This window comes from Syngnathus typhle, linkage group LG1, assembly GCF_033458585.1.
Source record: "Syngnathus typhle isolate RoL2023-S1 ecotype Sweden linkage group LG1, RoL_Styp_1.0, whole genome shotgun sequence".
Classification (NCBI taxonomy): Eukaryota; Metazoa; Chordata; class Actinopteri; order Syngnathiformes; family Syngnathidae; genus Syngnathus; species Syngnathus typhle.
Genome location: NC_083738.1, coordinates 24,093,762 through 24,117,560, shown reverse-complemented (window position 1 = coordinate 24,117,560; position 23,799 = coordinate 24,093,762). Strand labels below are relative to the sequence as shown.

Genomic DNA, 23,799 nt, shown 5'->3' with positions numbered 1-23,799 from the left:
CGTACAGTCATAACAATGCGCACTATTAGAATGGCTGGTTGCTATTTTTGCTTAAGGTTTTGGACACCCCAGAAAAAAAACAAAAACAAAAAGGCGTGATGCCGTTTTGTCAATAATAATAATAATAATAATAAATTATATTTATAACGCACTTTACATTTGGGGGAATCTCAAAGTGCTACATGGCAGATAAAAAAACAAGAAAACAAAACAAGGACAAGTTTAGAACAACTGGACGACAACCAAGATATGAGGAAAAATTACGGAAATGCTAAGGTAAAAAGGTGAGTTTTAAGTCCAGTTTTGAAAGAGTCAGTGGATTGGGGTGCTCTTAGGTGGTCGGGGAGGGAGTTCCACAGTGTAGGGGCTGTATAGCAGAAGGCTCGGTCGCCCATGGTGCGCAGCTTGGTTTTAGGAACGTGGAGAAGGTGTGAATTGGATGAGCGGAGGCTTCGGGTGGCAGGTTTTGGGGCAAGGAGTTCTTTGAGGTATGGGGGAGCATGTCCAAGGATACAATGGTGAGTGAGGAGGGCGATCTTATAATCAATTCGGAATTTGATGGGGAGCCAGTGCAGAGAACGGAGGATGGGTGTGATGTGATTGCTTTTCCGCACCCCCATCAGGATCCTAGCAGCGCTGTTTTGAATGTACTGAAGCCTCTGGAGGCTCTTGCTAGGGATCCCGATGAGGAGTGCGTTACAATAGTCTATCCTTGAGGAGACAAAGGCGTGGACAAGTTTCTCAGCATCCGTCAGGGTAAGTGTGGGGCGGAGTTTGGAGATATTTCTGAGGTGGAAGAAGGAGGTTTTGCAGATGTGTTTTATGTGTGACTCAAGGTTGAGTTGAGGGTCCAGTTTCACACCCAGGTTGGTGACAGTGGCTGAGAGGGGAATAGTGAGACCGGCGAATAAGATGCTTGTTATTGGGCAGGTATGGATCTGATGGGGAGTGCCAATTAACATGGCTTGGGTTTTGTCACTGTTAACTTGCAGGAAGCTGAGATTCATCCACGCCTTTATCTCCTCCAGACACAGGGAGAGGATGGATGAGGGAGATGGAGAAGGCTGGGTTATGGAGGGCGGGGGGTCAAGTTTGAGGTATAGCTGGGTGTCGTCCGCATAGCAATGAAATGAGATGCCGAACTTCCTGATTATATTGCCGAGGGGTAGTATGTAGAGAGTGAAGAGGGTAGGACCGAGTACAGATCCCTGGGGGACACCGGAGGTGACAGTGTGAGTGTCGGATTTTTTCCCCCCCAGGGAAACGTACTCGGTCCGGTTTGAGAGGTAGGACTGAAGCCAGGTTAGAGCAGTGCCAGAGAATCCAGTGGAGTGAAGCTGGTTAAGGAGGATATTGTGGTGGACAGTGTCAAATGCAGCGGACAGATCCAACAGGATGAGAAGTGACGGGGAGCCTGCATCGGCAGCCATGAGAAGGTCGTTGGTGACCCTAACAAGTGCTGTTTCAGTGCTGTGGCCAGAGCGGAACCCGGATTGAAATTTCTCAGCGATGTTATTGCGGGTAAGGTGAGTGTGAAGTTGGGCAGCTACCACTTTTTCCAGAACCTTGGAGAGGAACGGGAGTTTAGATATTGGTCTGTAGTTGGCAAGGTTGTCCGGGTCAAGCGAGGGTTTTTTGAGCAGGGGGTTAATAATGGCAGTCTTCAGTGCAGGGGGTACAGAGCCAGACTGGAGTGAGAGGTTGATGACATTGGTTATTAGGGGACTAATGGCTGAGGTTTGTTGTTTAATGAGGGCTGTGGGGAAAGGGTCCAGGGCACATGTGGAGGGTTTCATCTTTTTGATGATGTCCTCTACCTCCGACTGCAAGATAGGAGAGAAGCAGCGGAGAGGCTGGACTGTCCCGGGTGGAAGGAAGGGGGGAGGAGGTGAAGTGGTGGGGCCAGAAGAGGAGAGGAGCTGGGTGCGGATGTTGTTAACCTTAGCGGTAAAAAAGGTCATAAAGTTATTGCACACTACCTCTGAGGATTCTGTTGGAGTGGTGTGAGGTGGTTTGAGAAAGTGGTTGATGGTTGAAAAGAGTTGTTTTGAGTTTCCAGGGGTATTGTTTATGATATTGGAATAGAACTGGGCACGTGCAGTCCCAAGGGCTTTTGAGTAGGCCTTCTGGTGTTCTTTGTAGGCCTGTTTGTGCACGGTCAGTCCTGAGGCTTTAAGACGACGCTCCAGGATGCGCCCAGTTGACTTCAACAGACGCAGCTCACTGGTGTACCAGGGGGCTGAGTGTGAAAAAGTGACTGTTTTGGTTTTTTGGGGGGCATGGATACTTAGAAGTTTGGCCAAAGAGTTATTGTAATGGTCCACTGCCTTGCTGACTGATGTAAAGGTTGCAGAGGAGGAGGAGAGAAACTGGAGGTCCTGTGCTATAGTGTCTTGATTGATGTTTTTGAAATTTCTGAATGAGATTTGCCGCTTGGGTTTGGAGTGGGGGCGTGGGAAAGGAAGTTCCATTTGAATAAGTTTGTGGTCAGACACACCGACCTCGAGAACTTGCAGGTTGCTTATTGCCGATGAGGAGATGACAAGGTCAAGTGTATGCCCTTTGTCATGTGTGGGGACATTTACATATTGGGTGAGGTGTAAACAGTCCAATAGTTGCAACAGGTCAGAGGCAGGGGGGCTGGAGGGGGTGTCGACGTGGATGTTAACATCACCCAGTATGATTAGATTAGAGGAAGTGGAGGTACAGAGGGTAGTGAGTAGATCGTGTAGTTCTGGAATGAAAGAGGAGTTTGGTTTAGGAGGGCGGTAAATAAGTAAAACTGTGATGGGATATGGAGGTTTACATTTGAATGCAAGGGATTCGAATGAGGAGTGATCAGGTAGAGGGAGGGGGGACAGCTCTAGATCAAGACGGTGGAGTACAGCCAGGCCACCGCCACGGCCAATGCTGCGAGGTTTAGTTATGTATCTATAACCAGAGGGACAGGCTTCATTGAGGGATTGATAGACATCAGGTGGTTGCCAGGTCTCAGTCAGGCACATTATGTCTAGGCCTTTGTCCAGGATGAGGTCGTGAATAAATGATGATTTACGGGTGAGTGCTTGGATGTTGAGGAGATCCATTTTGATTGTGGCTGTGGGGCTGTGTTTAGGTAGGGGGCGAAGTAGAGAGAAATCCACTCCACGTTTTCTGTGCCGCATGCAGTGCAATCCACTCTGGGTTGGAGTAAGATCCACTCCGTGTTGGTGTCCGTTCCGTAGTGGAGAAAATAACACTCCGTGTTTTCCCGGCGACCCGGTGTCCGTCTTGTGTCGGAGTCCGCTCCGTGTAGGAGTAGAGTCCGCACCATGTTTTCCAGGCCACCTGGAGTACTGCAGCCCCGCATGGTTGCTAAGATAAGATCCTAGCAACCATGCGGGGCTGCAGTACTCCAGTACTGAAGTAAATCTACAGTTTGTAGTATTAACTTGTAAGTAAGTAGTTATTATAATCATTCAAAGCTTTTCTTCAAATTATTATTGGAGCCGAACATTATAACTGTTGCAAATAAGAAAAGATAATTTTGTTGGTATTTATGTTGGGATTTATGATGAATAAATTGCTGGTGAGTCTAGTATTTCGTAATTGTTTGTTTGCCTTGAGTAGTGAATTAAATATTTTCTCTGTCTGGCTTGACACTGCGTGATTTCCGTTGACGTCACATCGCTTTGTCTGTGGAGGAGTGCCTCGCATTGTATGTTCATCTAATGCTGGTGTTATTGAAGAAATGTGGTTTTTGTTTTGCTTTTGTTTAAGGCAACAAAAGAAAAAAACCGCAAAAGCGTCATCTAAAGTCTCTGACAAAGGGAGCCAGTCTTCTGTTATCATTCCGCCAAACCGGATTCACTGGTATTCGGAAGGCTAATTTAAAGTAATATTTGATAATTGAATGTTACTCACTTTAAATTAATAAATGTTCTCTGCTTTTGCTTTTGCTTTTGCTTTGGCTTCAAACAAAAAGTGCTCTGTCCTGAATTTGCACATCAAAATGTAAATACTGTAAATGTAAAAAAAAATAAAACTTCATTTATATATATATATGTGTGTATGTATGTGTGTGTGTGTGTGTATGTGTGTATGTATGTGTGTGTGTATGTATGTATGTATGTATATATATATAATTTGTATATCTTTAGTCTCATTTATATTTTGATCAAAACCCAAATAGACTGTAGAGCTGACTTTACATGAAAATGTTTGTCCCATGAGCAACTTATTAAAAATGTGCTAAATACTGAAGTAAATCTACAGTTTGTAGTATTAACTTGTAAGTAAGTAGTTATTATAATCATTCAAAGCTTTTCTTCAAATTATTATTGGAGCCGAACATTATAACTGTTGCAAATAAGAAAAGATAATTTTGTTGGTATTTATGTTGGGATTTATGATGAATAAATTGCTGGTGAGTCTAGTATTTCGTAATTGTTTGTTTGCCTTGAGTAGTGAATTAAATATTTTCTCTGTCTGGCTTGACACTGCGTGATTTCCGTTGACGTCACATCGCTTTGTCTGTGGAGGAGTGCCTCGCATTGTATGTTCATCTAATGCTGGTGTTATTGAAGAAATGTGGTTTTTGTTTTGCTTTTGTTTAAGGCAACAAAAGAAAAAAACCGCAAAAGCGTCATCTAAAGTCTCTGACAAAGGGAGCCAGTCTTCTGTTATCATTCCGCCAAACCGGATTCACTGGTATTCGGAACAACAGTGGATATATTGTATTTTGTTATTACCAGAACTGTCATTGGGCGTACTTTTCATATTCCAAAAATACTCTGTCACGCCCTTCAAAGAACGATTACCCAAACAAGGAAACTCGATTTTTTTTTTTTTTTATTGTGTCTCACTGCATACTAGACATTGCGTTGTAATGAATTGATAAATAATAACCACAGTTGTAATATATTAAACATAATGTAATAAAATGAAAATTTATAAACCACAATTCCTCTGAAAGTGCATATCTGGTTTGAAATCCTCTTAGAATTAAATAATTAAAGTTGAAGTTTGAAAGAGACGGAGAGCGCGTTTGCAGATAACTGCTAGTAGGGGGCGCTGTTTATCCGTTAGGGTGCGACCTCCGTCAATTATATTGAAGAAGAAATAGTCAAAATAAGCCTAAAATGGCCGCTTTAAACCAAAATGGCACACTTGCCATTAAGTGACATCGGCGTTAGGGGCTGACCCCCAAACCCTTCACCCCAGAAAAAAAAATACATTATTCAGTCAGGATGACATTTTTGCATACAGAAATAAATGAAATCAAATGAATAGCTCTCCTGATGTGACTCAATAATTGAGGACACTTATTGCTGAGTGAAAAGGACGCACGAAAGAAGCGCCAGGCAGGATGCACTGACCGGGCTGATCATGTGACTTGCTCCGCTTGTAACTGAAAGAAGAACATCACATTTTAGTTCTAAATTGAATTCTGTTTGAATTAGGTAAAAAGAAAATAAACATACCGACTCCCTCAACGGTGATGGAACCTTGCTCGATGTCAAAGCCGCTGACGACCGATGCAGCGTCAATGAGGACTGCGGCAATTGCCGTGTGGTTTGGCACCGGGTTGGTGAACCGGAGGTTCATGTCGTTGATGACTGAGCCAGGTCTGCCCGTGAAAAGGAAGACATACATCCAATTTTATATAAAGAAGAAAAAAATGCCTGTTTTTCTTCATAAGTTAACGCGAAAGCTGAACAGTTGACTGAATTGAATTTTCGTGAAATTATCAACAGCACCGTCAGTGGAAAGATGAGTGAGATGAAAATGAGACAAATGTGGAATTGTGTGTAAAGTAACTGAGGAATGTACAAATGTCATGAATGACGTGAATAGTTTGACTTAAAGTTTTAGAAGGACAAATTAGTGTCAATAAATAACTAAATAAAGATAACTTGTATTTAAAAAAAAAAAAAATTAAAAAGCACGTTACCTGAATCCAAAGATGTTCAGGATCCTGAAAGTGTTAGGAAATTCCCTTTGGAATAAAGGTTGAAGCTGCAAAAAAATAAATAAGTTGTTTTTTCACGTTTATAATTGCAATCCAGCAGTACCATTGTTTCTTCCATTTTGTTTAATTGTTTCTTACCTGACTTTTTATCATGGTCGATCGAAACACAAACTGGAAAGACGAATGATCCAGCAGGTCGTTCGTAAATGTGCTTTGGAGAGATCGGAAAGAAACACGTCTGGTTTGGAGAGTAACGGCCGTTTCCGTCGTTGTAGTTGCCGCTTGTGTTGGTCTTGGAACGGTGGTTGCGACAATTCCCGTTGCTGCGTTTGTCGCGGCGTTTCTTGTCGTGGCATTTGTCACAGAATTTGTCACGGCTTTGTCTGTCGTAGCATTTGCCACTGCAGTTCCTGTTGTTGCGTTTCTTGTGATGGATTTTGTCTGGGTGAGAGTTGTTGCATTTGTCACTGCATTTACTGTTGCTGCTGTTGACAGATCTGCTGGTGTTCCTGTCACTGGTGCAGTTGGTGTTGTTGTTACTTTCGGTGAGCCTGTTGAGTTGCCCAGTGTTGCTGTAGTTTGGACTGATTGTGTAGTTGATTCAGAAGGTGGTTTTGCCGCAGTGATGGTCTTTGTTGTTGTCAAGCCAGGTGTTGTCGTTGTAGTAGATGTTGTGACAGATGCAAACCCTGCTGTCGAAGTTTCTGCTATTGTTGTTGAAATCAGTTTCCCGGTTGTGCTTGTTTCAGTAGATGTCACTGCAGCCATTGCCGTTGTTGCAGTTAATGGTTGTGCTGTTGATGTTGCAGCCTCCGTTGGAAGAGTCAGTGTTGCTGTGTTACTTGTTGATCCAGATTCTGCTGTTTTTTCTGTCGTTGATGTTTGCAGAATTGACTGGTCAATTGTAGTTTGAGAAAACCTCGCAGTTGTCTCATCCGATGATGCGGGCACTGTTGTTGTTGCCAGTGATGCTTGCGCAGTTGTTTCAACGGGTGTTGCTGATTCTGATGTAATGGCTCCAACAGCAGTTGTTGTTTGAGCAGGCGGCGCTGTCTCGGATGTTGCTGATACTGCTGTAATTGTGGAGCGTGATACTGCTCCAGTTGCTTCGGCGGTTGACGTCAATTCTGTTGTGGTCACAGTTGTTTCATCAGATGCTGATGCTGCATTCGACGCCTTAGTCGTTGTATCTACAGTTGTCCCAGCTGTTGATTCAGATTCTGGAGTTGTGGTTACTGAAGTTGTTGCTGCAGTTGCGGCCCCTGTTGCTGCAGGCGTGGCTGTTCCACTCATTGCAGATGTCAATGGTGTTGTTGCCAGCATTGTCTGAACTGTTGTTTCAGATTCTGTGGTTGTCGCTCGAACTGTTGTTTCAGTAGAGGTTGTCACTGCAGATGTTACCTGAGCAGTGGTTTCCATTGTGCTTGTTGCTGTAGAGGTTGCAACTACTGCTGATGATGTCGGAGTTGATGTTTCAACAGTTGGAGTTGATGTTGGGGTTTCACGAGATGCTGTGGATGTGAACCCTGCGACAGATATTGGAGCTGATGTTTCAACAGTTGTCCCAACGGTTGTTTCAGATTTTGCCGTTGTTGGTAGAGCTGTTGTTTCAGCATTTGTGGCCCCTGTTGCTGCCCCAGCTGATGTTAATGTTTCACTTGTTGCTGCAGATGACGTCAAAGCTATTGTTGTTGTGGGAGCTGATGTTTCTACAGTTGTCTCAGTGGTTGTTTCAGATTCCGCAGTTGTGGCTACAGTTGTTGTTTCACCAGGGGTTGTCACTGCAGTTTTTGCTGTAACAATTGTTGCTGCAGATGTTGCTATCACTGCCAATGTTGTGGGAGCTGTTTCCATAGTTGTCTGAACTGTTGTCCCAGTTTCTGCGATTGTGGTTAGAGCTGTTGTTTCAGCGATTGTTGCCTCAGTTGCTGCTGTAGTTGATGTTGCGGTTTCACGAGATGCTGTGGATGTGAACCCTGCGACAGATATTGGAGCTGATGTTTCAACAGTTGTCCCAACGGTTGTTTCAGATTTTGCCGTTGTTGGTAGAGCTGTTGTTTCAGCATTTGTGGCCCCTGTTGCTGCCCCAGCTGATGTTAATGTTTCGCTTGCTGCTGCAGATGACGTCAAAGCTACTGTTGTTGTGGGAGCTGATGTTTCTACAGTTGTCTCAGTGGTTGTTTCAGATTCCGCAGTTGTGGCTACAGTTGTTGTTTCACCAGGGGTTGTCACTGCAGTTTTTGCTGTAACAATTGTTGCTGCAGATGTTGCTACGACTGCCGATGTTGTGGGAGCTGTTTCCATAGTTGTCTGAACTGTTGTCCCAGTTTCTGCGATTGTGGTTAGAGCTGTTGTTTCAGCGATTGTTGCCTCAGTTGCTGCTGTAGTTGATGTTGCGGTTTCACGAGATGCTGTGGATGTGAACCCTGCGACAGATATTGGAGCTGATGTTTCAACAGTTGTCCCAACGGTTGTTTCAGATTTTGCCGTTGTTGGTAGAGCTGTTGTTTCAGCATTTGTGGCCCCTGTTGCTGCCCCAGCTGATGTTAATGTTTCGCTTGCTGCTGCAGATGACGTCAAAGCTACTGTTGTTGTGGGAGCTGATGTTTCTACAGTTGTCTCAGTGGTTGTTTCAGATTCCGCAGTTGTGGCTACAGTTGTTGTTTCACCAGGGGTTGTCACTGCAGTTTTTGCTGTAACAATTGTTGCTGCAGATGTTGCTACGACTGCCGATGTTGTGGGAGCTGTTTCCATAGTTGTCTGAACTGTTGTCCCAGTTTCTGCGATTGTGGTTAGAGCTGTTGTTTCAGCGATTGTTGCCTCAGTTGCTGCTGTAGTTGATGTTGCGGTTTCACGAGATGCTGTGGATGTGAACCCTGCGACAGATATTGGAGCTGATGTTTCAACAGTTGTCCCAACGGTTGTTTCAGATTTTGCCGTTGTTGGTAGAGCTGTTGTTTCAGCATTTGTGGCCCCTGTTGCTGCCCCAGCTGATGTTAATGTTTCACTTGTTGCTGCAGATGACGTAAAAGCTACTGTTGTTGTGGGAGCTGATGTTTCTACAGTTGTCTCAGTGGTTGTTTCAGATTCAGCAGTTGTGGCTACAGTTGTTGTTTCACCAGGGGTTGTCGCTGCAGTTTTTGGTGTAACAACTGTTGCTGCAGATGTAGCTACTACTGCCGATGTTGTGGGAGCTGTTTCCGTAGTTGTCTGAACTGTTGTCCCAGTTTCTGCGATTGTGGTTAGAACTGTTGTGTCAACGATTGTTGCCTCAGTTGCTGCTGTAGTTGATGTTGCGGTTTCACGAGATGCTGTGGATGTCAACCCTGCGACAGATATTGGAGCTGATGTTTCAACAGTTGTCTCAATGGTTGTTTCAGGTTTTGCCGTTGTTGCTAGAGCTGTTGTTTCAGCATTTGTGGCCCCTGTTGCTGCCCCATCTGATGTTAATGTTTCGCTTGTTGCTGCAGATGACATCAAAGCTACGGTTGTTGTGGGAGCTGATGTTTCTACAGTTGTCTCCGTGGTTGTCTCAGATTCAGCAGTTGTTGTTTCTGCAGTTGTTGTGGAGGTGGTTGTTTGTTCTGCAGCTGTTGTGATTGCTGTTGTGGGAGAGTCTGTTGTTTTAGCAACTGTTGTTTCTTCCATTGTTGTGGCAGCAGTTATTATTTCTGCAGGTGATGTGATTGCTGTTGTAATTGTTGTTGTTTCTGCCGTTGTTGTGGCAGTGATTGTTAGTCCTGGAGCTGTTGCAATTGCCATAGTGGTAAAGTCAGTTGTTGTGGCATCTGTTGTTGTTTCTTCAATTGTTGTGACGACAGTTATTATTTCTGTAGGTGTTGTGATATCTGCTCTGGTAGAGTCTGTTGTGGCAACTGTTGTTTTGACAGGTGTCGTCACTGCTGTTGTCATTCCGACTGTTGTTTCTTCTGCTATTGTGGCAGTGGTAGTTGTTTCCGCAGCTGTCGTCATTGGCGTGGGAGAGTCTGTTGTTGTGGCAACTGTTGTGTCTGCCATTGTTGTGGCAGTGGTTATTATTTCCACAGGTGTTGTGACTGCTGTTGTCATTGCGACTGTTGTTGTTTCTGCCACTATTGGGGCGGTGGTTGTTGTTTCAGCGGGTGTCGTGACTGCTGTTGTAGTAAAGTCTGCTGTTTTAGCAACTGTTGTTCCTTCAGTTGTTGTGGCAGTGGTCATTTGTTCTGCAGCTGTCGTGAATGCTGTTGTGGTAAAGTCTGTTGTTGTGGCAACTGTGGTTTCTTCTATTGTGGCAGTAGTTAATATATCTGCAGGTGATGTGACTTCTGTTGTGGCAGAGTCTGTTGTGGCAACTGTTGTTGTTTCGGCAAGAGTTGTCTCTGCTGTTGCGACTGTTATTTCTGTCATTGTTGTGGCAGGGGTTGTTAATTCCGTAGGTGTTGTGACTGCCATTGTGGGTGAGTCTGTTGTTGTGGCAATTGTTGTGTCTCCCATTGTTGTGGCAGTGGTGATTATTTCCACAGCTGTTGTGACTGCTGTTGTTATTGAGACTGTTGTTGTTTCTGCCACTATTGGGGTGGTGGTTGTTGCTTCAGCGGGTGTCGTGACTGCTGTTGTAGTAAACGCTGCTGTTGTAGCAACTGTGGTTTCTTCAGTTGTTGTGGCGGTGGTCATTTGTTCTGCAGCTGTTGTAAAGTCTGTTGTTGTGGCAACTGTTGTTTCTTCCATTGTGGCAGTAGTTATTATATCTGCGGATGTCGTGACTTTTGTTGTAGTAGAGTCTGTTGTGGCAACTGTTTCTGTCATTGTTGTGGGAGGGGTTGTTGATTCCGTTGGTGTTGTGACTGCCATTGTGGGAGAGTCTGTTGTTGTGGCAAAGGTGGTTTCAGTAGGTGTCGTCATTGCTGTTGATGTTGCTGCCGTTGTCAGGGGAGGTGTCATTACTTCTGTTGTTGCAACTGTTGTTTTTCCTGTCCTTGTTGTGGAAGCAGTTGTTGTGACTGCTGCTGTTGTTGCAACTGTTGTTGTTTCTGCAGTTGTTGTGGGTGTGGTTGTTTGTTCTTCAGCTGTCGTGATTGCCGTTGTGGGAGAGTCTGTTGGTGTGGCAGAGGTTACTATTTCTGCAGCTGTTGTGACTGCTGTTGTTGCAACTGTTGTTGTTTCTGCAGTTGTGGCGGTGGTTGTCTGTTCTGCAGCTGTTGTGATTGCTGTTGTGGGAGACTCTGTTGTTGTGGCTACTGTTGTTTCTTCCATTGTTGTGGCAGCCGTTATTATTTCTGCAGGTGTCGTGACTTCTGTTGTGGTAGAGTCTGTTGTGGCACCTGTTGTTGTTTTGGCAGGTGTCGTCACTGCTGTTGTCATTGCGTCTGTTGTTGTTTCTGTCACTACTGTGGCAGTGGTTGTTGTTTCCGTCATTGCCGTGGGAGAGTCTGTTGTTGTGGCAATTGTTGTGTCTGCCATTGTTGTGGCAGTGGTTATTATTTCCACAGGTGTCGTGACTGCTGTTGTCATTGCGACTGTTGTTGTTTCTGCCACTATTGGGGCGGTGGTTGTTTCAGCGGGTGTCGTGACTGCTGTTGTTGTAAAGTCTGCTGTTGTAGCAACTGTTGTTCCTTCAGTTGTTGTGGGGGTGGTCATTTGTTCTGCAACTGTTGTGAATGCTGTTGTGGTAACGTCTGCTCTTGTGGCAAGCGTTGTTTCTTCCATTGCAGCAGTAGTTATTATATCTGCGGGTGTCGTGACTTCTGTTGTGGTAGAGTCTATTGTGGCAACCGTTGTTGTTTCGGCAGGAGTTGTGACTGCTGTTGCGACTGTTGTTCTTTCTGTCATTGTTGTGGCAAGGGTTGTTGATTCCGTAGGTGTTGTGAATGCCATTGTGGGAAAGTCTGTTGTTGTGGCAAAGGTTGTTTCAGCAGGTGTCATCATTGCAGTTGTTTTGACAACTGTTGATGTTGCTGCCGTTGTTTGGGCAGGTGTCACTACTTCTGTTGTTGTTGCAACTGTTGTGGAAGCAGTTGTTGAGACTGCTGTTGTTGCAACTGTTGTTGTTTCTGCAGTTGTTGTGGCGGTGGTTGTTTGTTCTGCAGCTGTCATGATTGCCGTTGTGGCAGCAGTTACTATTTCTGCAGGTGTTGTGACTGCTATTGTCACAACGATTGTTGTCTCTGCAGTTGTGTCTGTGGCTGTTGTTTCCGCAGCTGTCGTGATTGTTGTCGTGAAAGAGTCTGTTGTTGTGGCAACTGTTGTTTCTTCCATTGTTCTGGCAGCGGTTATTATTTCTGCAGGTGTCGTGACTTCTGTTGTGGTAGAGTCTGTTGCAACTGTTTCGGCAGGAGTCGTCACTGTTGTTGTCATTGCGACTGTTGCTGTTTCTGCCGCTATTGTGGCAGTGGTAGTTGTTTCCGCAACTGTCGTCATTCTCGTGGGAGAGTCTGTTGTTGTGGCAACTGTTGTTTCTTCCGTTGTTCTGGCAGCGGTTATTATTTCTGCAGGTGTCATGACTTCTGTTGTGGTAAAGTCTGTTGTTGCAGCTGTTGTTTTGGCAGGTGTCGTCACTGCTGTTGTCGTTGTTACTGTTGTTGTTTCTGCCACTTTTGTGTCAGTGGTTGTTGTTTCTGCAGCTGTCGTCATTGCCGTGGGAGAGTCTGTTGTTGTGGCAATTGATGTTATTGTTTCACTATTTGCTGCAGATGTGGTGAAACCTGCTGCAGATGTGGGAGCTGACGTTTCTACAGTTGTCTTGGTGATTGTTTCAGATTCAGCAGTTGTGGCTGCAGTTGTTGCTTCACCAGAGGTTGTCACTGAAGTTTTTTCCGTTGCACTTGTTTTTGCAGGGGTTGTTAGCGCTGCTGTTGTGTCTTTTGGGGTTGTTACTGTAGTTATTGCATCTGTGGGTGTTGAATCAACAGTGATGGAACTTTGTTCAATGTCGAAGCCAGTGACCAATAATGCCGCCTCAGATAAGATGCCCTCAATTTGGGTGTTACTTGGCGCAGATGTGGCTGTGAACTCAACATCCATGACATTGACGACTGAGCCCCTCCTGCAGAAGAAACCACACAAACATTTGTAAATTGTAGATACGGGGTTCACTTGTTAGAAATATTAAAAGCAGCTGCAAAGTACCTGAACGTGATGATTATCAGGATCAAGAAGGAAGGGAATGCCTCAGAAAATATCGGCGTAAGCTGGGGGTTGGGAGGGAGGGCAAGGCGAGATTGAGTGGAATTAGTCACTGTAAATGCATTGCATTGTGTTACATAATTATTTGGACATTACTTACTTCTGCCCTGATCATGGCTGCTCTGTTTTGGTGAGCAGCAGAAGCTGAATCTTGCAAATCACTCGTAAATGTGCTTTGAAGAGATCTGAAAGTAACTCGTTTGGTTGTTGTGGCAACTCTGTCTGTTGTGGCAACTGCTGTTGATTCCGCACGTGTCATCACTGTAGTTGTTGCTGCATTTGTTGTATATTCTGCTGTTGTTGGAACTGTTGTTGTTTCTGCTATTGTTATGGAAGCGGTTGTTGTTTCTGCAGGTGCCAGGAGTGTCGTCATGGCTGAGTCTGTTGTTGTGGCAAGTATTGTTGTTTCGGCAGCTACTGTTCTTGTCATTGCAGCTGTGGTTGTTTCTGTTGTGGCGGTGATTGTTGTTTCTGCAGATGTTGTTATTGCTGGTTTTGTTGTAACTATTGTTGTTTCTGCCATTTTTGTGGCAGCAGCTGTTATTTCTGTAAGTGTTGTCACTGGTGTTGTTGCAACTGTTGTTTCTGCAGTTGTGGTGGCGGTTATTTGTTCTGCAGCTGTCGTGAATGCTGTTGTGGGAGAATCTGTTGTGGCAACTGTTGTTACGGCAGGAGTCGTCACTGCTGTTATCATTGCGACTGTTGTTTTTGTCATTGTTATGTAAGGGGTTGTTGATTCCGTAGGTGTTGTGACTGGTGTGAAAGAGTCTGTTGGTGCCGTTGTTTGGGCATGTGTCATTACTGCTGTTGTTGTTGCAGCTGTTGTTTTTCCTGCCCTTGTTGTGGAAGCAGTTGTTGCCTCTGCAGGTGTTGTGACTGCTGTTGTTGTTGGATCTGTTGTTCCTGCAGTTGTTGTGGCTGTGGTTGTTTGTTCAGCAGTTGTCGTAATTGCTGTTGGGGGAGAGTCTGTTGTTGTGGCAACTGTTTTTTCTTCCATTGTTGTGGCAGCGGTTATTATTTCTGCAGGTGTCGTGAATGCTGTTGTGGTAGAGTCTGTTGTGGCAACTGTTGTTGTTTCGGCAGGAGTCGTCATTGCTGTTGTCATTGCGACTGTTGTTTCTGCCACTTTTGTGGCAGTGGTTGTTGTTTCCGCAGCTGACGTCATTGGTGTGGGAGAGTCTGTTGTTGTTGCAATTGTTGTGTCTGCCATTGTTGTGGCAGTGTTTATTATTTCCACAGGTGTCGTGACTGCTGTTATCACTGCGACTGTTGTTGTTTCTGCCACTATTGGGGCGGTGGCTGTGTTTTTTTCAGGGGGAGTCATGATTGCTGTTGTAGTAAAGTCTGCTTTTGTAGCAACTGTTTCTTCAGTTGTTGTGGCTGTCATTTGTTCTGCAGCTGTCGTGAATGTTGTGGTAAAGTCTGTTGTTCTGGCAACTGTTGTTTCTTCCATTGTTGTGGCAGTAGTTATTATATCTGCAGGTGACGTGACTTTTGTTGTGGTAGAGTCTGTTGTGGCACCTGTTGTTGTTTCGGCAGGTGTCGTCACTGCTGTTGTCATTGCGTCTGTTGTTGTTTCTGTCACTACTGTGGCAGTGGTTGTTTTTTCCGCAGCTGTCGTCATTGCCGTGGGTGAGTCTGTTGTTGTGGCAATTGTTGTGTCTGCCATCGTTGTGGCAGTGGTCATTATTTCCACAGGTGTTGTGGCTGCTGTTGTCATTGTGACTGTTGTTGTTTCACCCACTACTGGGGCTGTGGTTGTTTCAGCGGGTGTCGCGACTGCTGTTGTAGTAAAGTCTGCTGTTGTAGCAACTGTTGTTCCTTCAGTTGTTGTGGCAGTGGTCATTTGTTCTGCAGCTGTCGTGAATGCTGTTGTGGTAAAGTCTGTTGTTGTGGCAACTGTTGTTTCTTCCATTGCGACAGTAGTTATTATATCTGCGGGTGTCGTGACTTCTGTTGTGGTAGAGTCTGTTGTGGCAACTGTTGTTCTTTCGGCAGGAGTTGTCACTGCTGTTGCGACTGTTGTTGTTCCTCTCATTGTTGTGGCAGGGGTTGTTAATTCCATAGGTGTTGTGACTGCCATTGTGGGAGAGTCTGTTGTTGTGGCAATTGATGCGTCTGCCATTGTTGTGGCGGTGGTTATTGTTGCAACTGTTGTTGTTTCTGCAGTTGTTGTGGCGGTGGTTGTTTGTTCTGCAGCTGTCGTGATTGCCATTGTGGGAGAGTCTGTTGTTGCGGCAGCGGTTACTTTTTCTGCAGGGGTTGTGACTGCTGTTGTTGCAACTGTTGTTTCTGTAGTGGCGATGGTTGTCTGTTCTGCAGCTGTCGTGATTGCCGTTGTGGGAGAGTCTGTTGTTGTGGCAACTGTTGTTTCTTTCATTGTTGTGGCATCGGTTATTATTTCTGCAGGTGTCGTGGCGTCTGTTGTGGTAGAGTCTGTTGCAACTGTTTCGGCAGGAGTCGTCACTGCTGTTTCCATTCCGGCTGTTGTTGTGTCTGCCATTGCTGTGGCAGTGGTGATTATTTCCACAGGTGTCGTGACTGCTGTTGTCATTGTGACTGTTGTTGTTTCTGCAGTTGTTGTGGCGGTGGTTTTTTGTTCTGCAGCTGTCATGATTGCCGTTGTGGCAGCAGTTACTATGTCTGCAGGTGTTGTGACTGCTGTTGTCACAACGGTTGTTGTCTCTGCAGTTGTGTCTGTGGCTGTTGTTTCCGCAGCTGTCGTCATAGCCGTGGGAGAGTCTGTTGTTGTGGCAACTGTTGTTTCTTCCATTGTTCTGGCAGCTGTTATTATTTCTGCAGGTGTCGTGACTTCTGTTGTGGTAGAGTCTGTTGCAACTGTTTCGGCAGGAGTCGTCACTGTTGTTGTCATTGCGACTGTTGCTGTTTCTGCCACTATTGTGGCAGTGGTAGTTGTTTCCGCAGCTGTCGTCATTGCCGTGGGAGAGTCTGTTGTTGTGGCAGCAGTTATAATTTCTGCAGGTGTCGTGACTTCTGTTGTGGTAGAGTCTGTTGTGGCAACTGTTGTTGTTTCGGCAGGAGTCGTCACTGCTGTTGTCATTGCGACTGTTGTTGTTTTTGCCAGTATTGTGTTAGTGGTAGTTGTTTCCGCAGCTGTCGTCATTGCCGTAGGAGTGTCTGTTGCAATTGTTGTGTCTGTCATTTTTGTGGCAGTAGTTATTTCCACAGGTGTTGTGACTGCTGTTGTCATTGCGACTGTAGTTGTTTCTACCACTATTGGGGCAGTAGTTGTTGTTTCAGCGGGTGTCGTGACGACCGTTGTAGTAAAGTCTGCTGTTGTAGCAACTGTGGTTTCTTCAATTGTTGTGGCGGTGGTCATTTGTTCTGCAGCTGTTGTGGTAAAGTCTGTTTTTGTGGCAACTGTTGTTTCTTCCATTGCGGCAGTAGTTATTATATCTGCGGATGTCGTGACTTCTGTTGTAGTAGAGTCTGTTGTGGCAACTGATGTTGTTTCGGCAGGAGTTGTCACTACTGTTGCGACTGTTGTTTCTATCATTGTTGTGGCAGGGGTTGTTGATTCCGTAGGTGTTGTGACTGCCATTGTGGGTGAGTCTGTTGTTGTGGCAATTGTTGTGTCTGCCATTGTTGTGGCAGTGGTGATTATTTCCACAGGTGTTGTGACTGCTGTTGTCATTGAGACTGTTGTTGTTTCTGCCACTATTGGGGTGGTGGTTGTTGCTTCAGCGGGTGTCGTGACTGCTGTTGTAGTAAAGTCTGCTGTTGTAGCAACTGTGGTTTCTTCAGTTGTTGTGGCAGTGGTCATTTGCTCTGCAGCTGTTGTAAAGTCTGTTGTTGTGGCAACTGTCGTTTCTTCCATTGTGGCAGTAGTTATTATATCTGCGGCTGTCGTGACTTCTGTTGTAGTAGAGTCTGTTTTGGCAACTGTTGTTGTTTCGGCAGGAGTTGTCACTACTGTTGCGACTGTTGTTTCTATCATTGTTGTGGCAGGGGTTGTTGATTCCATTAGTGTTGTGACTGCCATTGTGGGAGAGTCTGGTGTTGTAGCAAAGGTGGTTTCAGTAGGTGTCGTCATTGCTGTTGTTTTGACAACTGTTGATGTTGCTGCCGTTGTCGGGGCAGGTGTCATTACTTCTGTTGTTGTTGCAACTGTTGTTTTTCCTGTCCTTGTTGTGGAAGCAGCTGTTGTGACTGCTGCTGTTGTTGCAACTGTTGTTGTTTCTCCAGTTGTTGTGGGTGTGGTTGTTTGTTCTTCAGCTGTTGTGATTGTCGTTGTGGGAGAGTCTGTTGGTGTGGGAGCGGTTACTATTTCTGCAGCTGTTGTGACTGCTGTTGTAATTGTTGTTGTTTCTGCCGTTGTTGTGCCGGTGATTGTTAGTTTTGGAGCTGTTGCAATTGCTATAGTGGTAAAGTCAGTTGTTGTGGCATCTGTTGTTGTTTCTTCAATTGTTGTGACAACAGTTATTATTTCTGTAGGTGTTGTGATATCTGCTGTGGTAGAGTCTGTTGTGGCAACTGTTGTTTCGACAGGTGTCGTCACTGCTGTTGTCATTCCGACTGTTGTTTTTTCTTCTGCTATTGTGGCAGTGGTAGTTGTTTCCGCAGCTGTCGTCATTGGCGTGGGAGAGTCTGTTGTTGTGGCAACTGTTGTGTCTGCCATTGTTGTGGCAGTGGTTATTATTTCCACAGGTGTTGTGATTGCTGTTGTCATTGCGACTGTTGTTGTTTCTGCTACTATTGGGGCGGTGGTTGTTGTTTCAGCGGGTGTCGTGACTGCTGTTGTAGTAAAGTCTGCTGTTTTAGCAACTGTTGTTCCTTCAGTTGTTGTGGCAGTGGTCATTTCTTCTGCAGCTGTCGTGAATGCTGTTGTGGTAAAGTCTGTTGTTGTGGCAACTGTGGTTTCTTCTATTGTGGCAGTAGTGAATATATCTGCAGGTGATGTGACTTCTGTTGTGGCAGAGTCTGTTGTGGCAACCGTTGTTGTTTCGGCAAGAGTTGTCTCTGCTGTTGCGACTGTTGTCTCTGTCATTGTTGTGGCAGGGGTTGTTAATTCCGTAGGTGTTGTGACTGCCATTGTGTATAAGTCTGTTGTTGTGGCAATTGTTGTGTCTGCCATTGTTGTGGCAGTGGTGATTATTTCCACAGGTGTTGTGACTGCTGTTGTCATTGAGACTGTTGTTGTTTCTGCCACTATTGGGGTGGTGGTTGTTGCTTCAGCGGGTGTCGTGACTGCTGTTGTAGTAAAGTCTGCTGTTGTAGCAACTGTGGTTTCTTCAGTTGTTGTGGCAGTGGTCATTTGCTCTGCAGCTGTTGTAAAGTCTGTTGTTGTGGCAACTGTCGTTTCTTCCATTGTGGCAGTAGTTATTATATCTGCGGATGCCGTGACTTCTGTTGTAGTAGAGTCTGTTGTGGCAACTGATGTTGTTTCAGCAGGAGTTGTCACTGCTGTTGCAACTGTTGTTGTTTCTGTCATTGTTGTGGCAGGGGTTGTTGATTCCGTTGGTGTTGTGACTGCCATTGTGGAAGAGTCTGTTGTTGTGGCAAAGGTGGTTTCAGTAGGTGTCGTCATTGCTGTTGATGTTGCTGCCATTGTCGGTGGAGGTGTCATTACTTCTGTTGTTGCAACTGTTGTTTTTCCTGTCCTTGTTGTGGAAGCAGTTGTTGTGACTGCTGCTGTTGTTGCAACTGTTGTTGTTGTTTCTGCAGTTGTTGTGGGTGTGCTTGTTTGTTCTTCAGCTGTCGTGATTGCGGTTGTGGGAGAGTCTGTTGGTGTGGCAGACGTTACTATTTCTGCAGCTGTTGTGACTGCTGTTGTTGCAACTGTTGTTGTTTCTGCAGTTGTGGCGGTGGTTGTCTGTTCTGCAGCTGTCGTGATTGGTGTTGTGGGAGACTCTGTTGTTGCGGCTACTGTTGTTTCTTCCATTGTTGTGGCAGCCGTTATTATGTCTGCAGGTGTCGTGACTTCTGTTGTGGTAGAGTCTGTTGTGGCACCTGTTGTTGTTTCGGCAGGTGTCGTCACTGCTGTTGTCATTGCGTCTGTTGTTGTTTCTGTCACTACTGTGGCAGTGGTAGTTGTTTCCGCAGCTGTCGTCATTGGCGTGGGAGAGTCTGTTGTTGTGGCAACTGTTGTGTCTGCCATTGTTGTGGCAGTGGTTATTATTTCCTCAGGTGTTGTGACTGCTGTTGTCATTGCGACTGTTGTTGTTTCTGCCACTATTGGGGCGGTGGTTGTCGCTTCAGCGGGTGTCGTGATGACTGTTGTAGTAAAGTCTGCTTTTGTAGCAACTGTTGTTTCTTCAGTTGTTGTGGCGGTGGTCATTTGTTCTGCAGCTGTTGTGAATGCTGTTGTGGTAAAGTCTGTTTTTGTGGCAACTGTTGTTTCTTCTAATGTTGTTATATCTGCAGGTGATGTGACTTCTGTTGTGGTAGAGTCTGTTGTGGCACCTGTTGTTTTGGCAGGAGTTATCACTGCTGTTGCGACTGTTGTTTCTGTCATTGTTGTGGCACGGGTTGTTGATTCCGTAGGTGTTGTGACTGCCATTGTGGGAGAGTCTGTTGTTGTGGCAAAGGTTATTTCGGTAGGTGTGGTCATTGCTGTTGTTTTGACAACTGTTGATGTGTCTGCCCTTGTTTGGGCAGATGTCATTACTTCTGTTGTTGGAGCAACTGTCGTTTTTCTTGCCCTTGTTGTGGAAGCAGTTGTTGTCTCTTCCGGTGTTGTGACTGCTGTTGTTGCGTCTGTTGTTGTTTCTGTCACTACTGTGGCAGTGGTAGTTGTTTCCGCAGCTGTCGTCATTGCCGTGGAAGAGTCTGTTGTTGTGGCAATTGTTGTGGCAGCAGTTATTATTTCTGCAGGTGTTGTGACTTCTGTTGTGGCAACTGTTGTTGTTTCGGCATGAGTCATCACTGCGGTTGTCATTGTGACTGCTGTTGTTTCTGGCGCTATTGTGGCAGTGGTAGTTGTTTCCTTAACTGTTGTCAGTGCCGTGGGAGAGTCTGTTGTTGTGGCAATTGTTGTGTCTGCCATTGTTGTGGCAGTGGTTATTATTTCCACAGGTGTCATGACTGCTGTTGTCATTGCGACTGTTGTTGTTTCTGCCACTATTGGGGCGGTGGTTGTCGTTTCAGCGGGTGTCGCAATTGCTGTTGTAGTAAAGTCTGCTTTTGTAGCAACTGTTGTTTCTTCAGTTGTTCTGGCGGTGGTCATTTGTTCTGCAGCTGTCGTGAATGTTGTGGTAAAGTCTGTTGTTATGGCAACAGTTGTTTTTTCCATTGTTGTGGCAGTAGTTATTATATCTGCAGATGACATGACTTCTGTTTTGGTAGAGTCTGTTGTGGCATCAGTTGTTTCAGCAGGAGTCGTCACTGCAGTTGCGACTGTTGTTGTTTCTGTCATTGTTGTGGCACGGGTTGTTGATTCTGTAGGTGTTGTGACTGCCATTAAGGGAGACTCCGTTGTGGCGGCAAAGGTTGCTTTGGTAGGTGTCGTCATTGCTGTTGTTTTGATAACTGTTGATGTGTCTGCCGTTGTTTGGGCAGGTGTCATTACTTCTGTTGTTGTAGCAACTGTTGTTTTTCCTGCCCCTGTTGTAGAAGCAGTTGTTGTGTCTGCCGGTGCTGTGACTGCTGTTGTTTCTGCAGTTGTTGTGGCGGTGGTTGATTGTTCTGCAGCTGTTGTGACTGCCGTTCTGGGAGTGTCTGTTGTTGCTGTGTTAGCGGTTATTATATCTGCAGGTGTTGTGACTGCTGTTATTGCAACTGTTGTTGTTTCTGCATTAGTGGCGGTGGTTGTCTGTTCTGCAGCTGTCGTGATTGCCGTTGTGGGAGAGTCTGTTGTTATGGCAACTGTTGTTTCTTCCGTTGTTCTGGCAGCGGTTATTATTTCTGCAGGTGTCGTGACTTCTGTTGTGGTAGATTCTGTTGTTGCAACTGTTGTTTCTGCAGGTGTCGTCACTGCTGTTGTCATTGCGACTGTTGTTGTTTTTGCCACTATTGTGTTAATGGTAGTTGTTTCCGCAGCTGTCGTCATTGCCGTGGGAGTGTCTGTTGCAATTGTTGTGTCTGTCATTTTTGTGGCAGTGGTTATTTCCACAGGTGTTGTGACTGCTGTTGTCATTGCGACTTTAGTTGTTTCTGCCACTATTGGGGCGGTAGTTGTTGTTTCAGCGGGTGTCGTGACTGCTGTTGTAGTAAAGTCTGCTGGTTTAGCAACTGTTGTTTCTTCAGTTGATGTGGCAGTGGTCATTTGTTCTGCAGCTGTCGTGAATGGTGTCGTGGTAAAGTCTATTGTTGTGGCGACTATTGTTTCTTCCGTTGTTGTGGCAATAGTTGTTGCAGCAGTTATTGATGTTACCACTGGTATCATGACTGACGTGGTAGAGTCTGTTGTTGTGGCAATTGCTGTCTCGGCGGATGCCGTCACTGCTGTTGTTGTGGCAACTGTTGTCATGACTACCGTTGTCGAGTCTGCTGTTGTAGCAACTGCTGTTGTGTCCACCGCTGTTGTGGCAATGGTTGTTGTTTCTACGGGTGTCCTGACAGTTGTTGCAGAATATGTCGTTGCAACTGTTGTTTTGTCAACTGTCTTGGCATGTTTCATCACTTCTGTTGTTGTTGGAACTGTTGTGGCAGCGGTTGTTGTTTCTGCAGGTGTTGTGACTGCTGTTATGGTAGAGTCCATTGATATAACTTGTGTCCCTGTCGATGTTGTGGAAACCGTTGTTGTTCTTGCCATTCTTGTCATTTCTGTTGTTTCTGATGTTGTGTCAGGTGTTGTTTCCGCGAGTGCCGTGACTGCTGTTCTAGTGGAATCTGTTGTTGCGGCTACTGTTGTTGTATCTGCCATTGTTGTGACAACCTTTGTTGTTTCTACTGTTGTTGGGGCAGGGGTTGTTGTTTCTTCATGTGTTATGTCTGCTGTTGTTCCTGCAACTGTTGTTGTTCGTGCCATTGTAGTGGCAGAGGTTGTTCTCTCCTCAGGTGTCATAACTGCAGTTATGGTAGAATTTGTTGTGGAGACATATGTTGTTTCCTCTGGTGTTGTGACTGATGTTATAGCAACTGTTGTTGTCCCTGCCGTTGTTGGGACAGCGTTTGTCATTTCTGCAGGTGTCACGATTGCTGTTGTGGTAGAGTCTCTTGTTGCGGCAGCTGCTTTTGAGTTCGCAGGTGTCACTGCTGTTGTAGAGTCTGGTTTTGTGGTTGTTATTTCCAGAGGTGTTGTCACTTTATTTGTCCCCAAAGTTGTTGTTGGATCAGGGGTTGCCATGGTGCTCGATGTTGGTTGAAGTGCACTGATTGGCATCAAACCTTTGTTGTGAAAAAAATGACTTTTCAACCATTTTCTCGTGTGTACAGGACTATACAACATATGTGACTCGCTATGTTTGAACAGATCAAGTTACCTATTAGTAGGAACGTTGCCAGCATCTGTCGGATGAGCATCTTGTTTGTTTGTTTTTCTGTACAATGGGAAAAAAAATATTCAACAAACATGCAGCTGGGTAGCAGCTACGTATGTGTGTTCTTACAATTGAGGCTTAGTTCTGCCTCATTGAAACATTTTAATTCAATAGCATAACGCCTATAATTATTGAAATGAGAATAATATAATAATGACATATCACGATGACCCACAACACACACTTTTTCTTCATTTTTATACAAATTATTGGGAATTAAAAGATATTAATGAAAATCAGTATTAAAAATAAAATGAGTTGTAATTTGATTCAGAAAAATAATGATTAAATGAAACCTGCATTTTCTGTCTTCTGCACTTTTTATAATTTAGCTAAAATAAGTATTGTAAAAATGAAATACACATGAAATCGTCTTTGCGACACTGTAACGTTTTCCCCTCAGCTTTGACATTTAAAATAATTGATGAATAATTTATAAATATAAATAAAATGAAATTGAAATGTCTTGAAGATAATAATTCAAAATGATAAATCGTGTATATTACATTCTTTCTACTTCTAAGATGGTACAGTACACAGAAAAATATTCGATGTGTTGACAAAAACGATGACAAAATTAATTTGTTGGTTAGTTCTTGGACAAACATTGCCAAAAATCTACAATTAAGTTTATCATATTTATGTTACTGTTCAAGAATACAACAAAATTGACATACCTTAAATTATGATCCAATCAAAGCTGAAAATTATCTTGCATTCTCCTTTTTTGGATTTTCGTAATTCCAGTTTGAGACTACACCTTGCTGAGTGTCTCTGTGCATCTTTCCCAGTGGCTTTTATAAGGCAACTGTACAAAAGGTGTTTGACCTGAACCCAAGGTGATGCATTCGGCAGCAATCTTGCTAAAGATTATTGAACAATTCCTGGATCAAGGCTGTCAGCTGTCACTCACACCCTCCATTCTTTTTTCGCCATGCATTCCGGCTGATTCTAATGTCACATAAAGCAAATAAAGAATGAGCAACGAGGGCGGAACCCCATAGACCGCATACTCATTTAAAGAAAACAGATGAAGCATCAGACAGTATAAGTCAATATTTATTAGTACTTGAGTCTTGATTTTTCTTTGACTTTATACGCTCTACTTTTGAAGATCCATAATCCATCATTTCTATAATATCCATCATTTCTACCTTTTGTCAGATTATGCTTGTTACTCTTTTTTGCTCGGATGACAACACGACGTAAAAAGTCAGAGAGTTGAGATCTCGGTTTGAGATTTAGCTG

General features: G+C 44.7%; 1 protein-coding gene across 2 annotated transcripts; it reads right to left on the bottom strand.

Annotated features, from left to right (window-relative positions):
• Positions 1–4,829: 4,829 nt before the first annotated feature.
• Positions 4,830–23,398, bottom strand: LOC133163514 (mucin-22-like). 2 transcript variants are annotated; one of them, XM_061293481.1, is made up of 8 exons: positions 23,229–23,398; positions 22,495–22,551; positions 13,212–22,399; positions 13,055–13,116; positions 6,089–12,971; positions 5,933–5,997; positions 5,463–5,608; positions 4,830–5,389 (listed from the first exon to the last, which is right to left on the bottom strand). In XM_061293481.1, the coding sequence occupies exons 2-8, from the start codon at positions 22,532–22,534 to the stop codon at positions 5,304–5,306; spliced, it is 16,470 nt and encodes a 5,489-aa protein (XP_061149465.1). In that variant the 5' UTR covers positions 22,535–22,551; positions 23,229–23,398; the 3' UTR covers positions 4,830–5,303. The 2 variants fall into 2 exon arrangements, with proteins under 2 accessions (XP_061149465.1, XP_061149471.1); XM_061293487.1 differs by lacking the exon at positions 13,212–22,399 and having other exon boundaries at positions 4,837–5,389; positions 23,229–23,377.
• Between the last annotated feature and the right edge of the window lie 401 nt (positions 23,399–23,799).

Excerpts from the sequence above, each read along its gene's own strand:
- LOC133163514 (XM_061293481.1), bottom strand. The coding sequence starts at position 22,534 with ATGCTCATCCGACAGATGCTGGCAACGTTCCTACTAATAG. Across the intron at positions 5,998-6,088 it reads CGACCATGATAAAAAGTCAG|CTTCAACCTTTATTCCAAAG; the intron begins GTAAGAAACAAT and ends ATTTTTTTGCAG. Across the intron at positions 5,609-5,932 it reads CTGAACATCTTTGGATTCAG|ACCTGGCTCAGTCATCAACG; the intron begins GTAACGTGCTTT and ends TTTCACGGGCAG.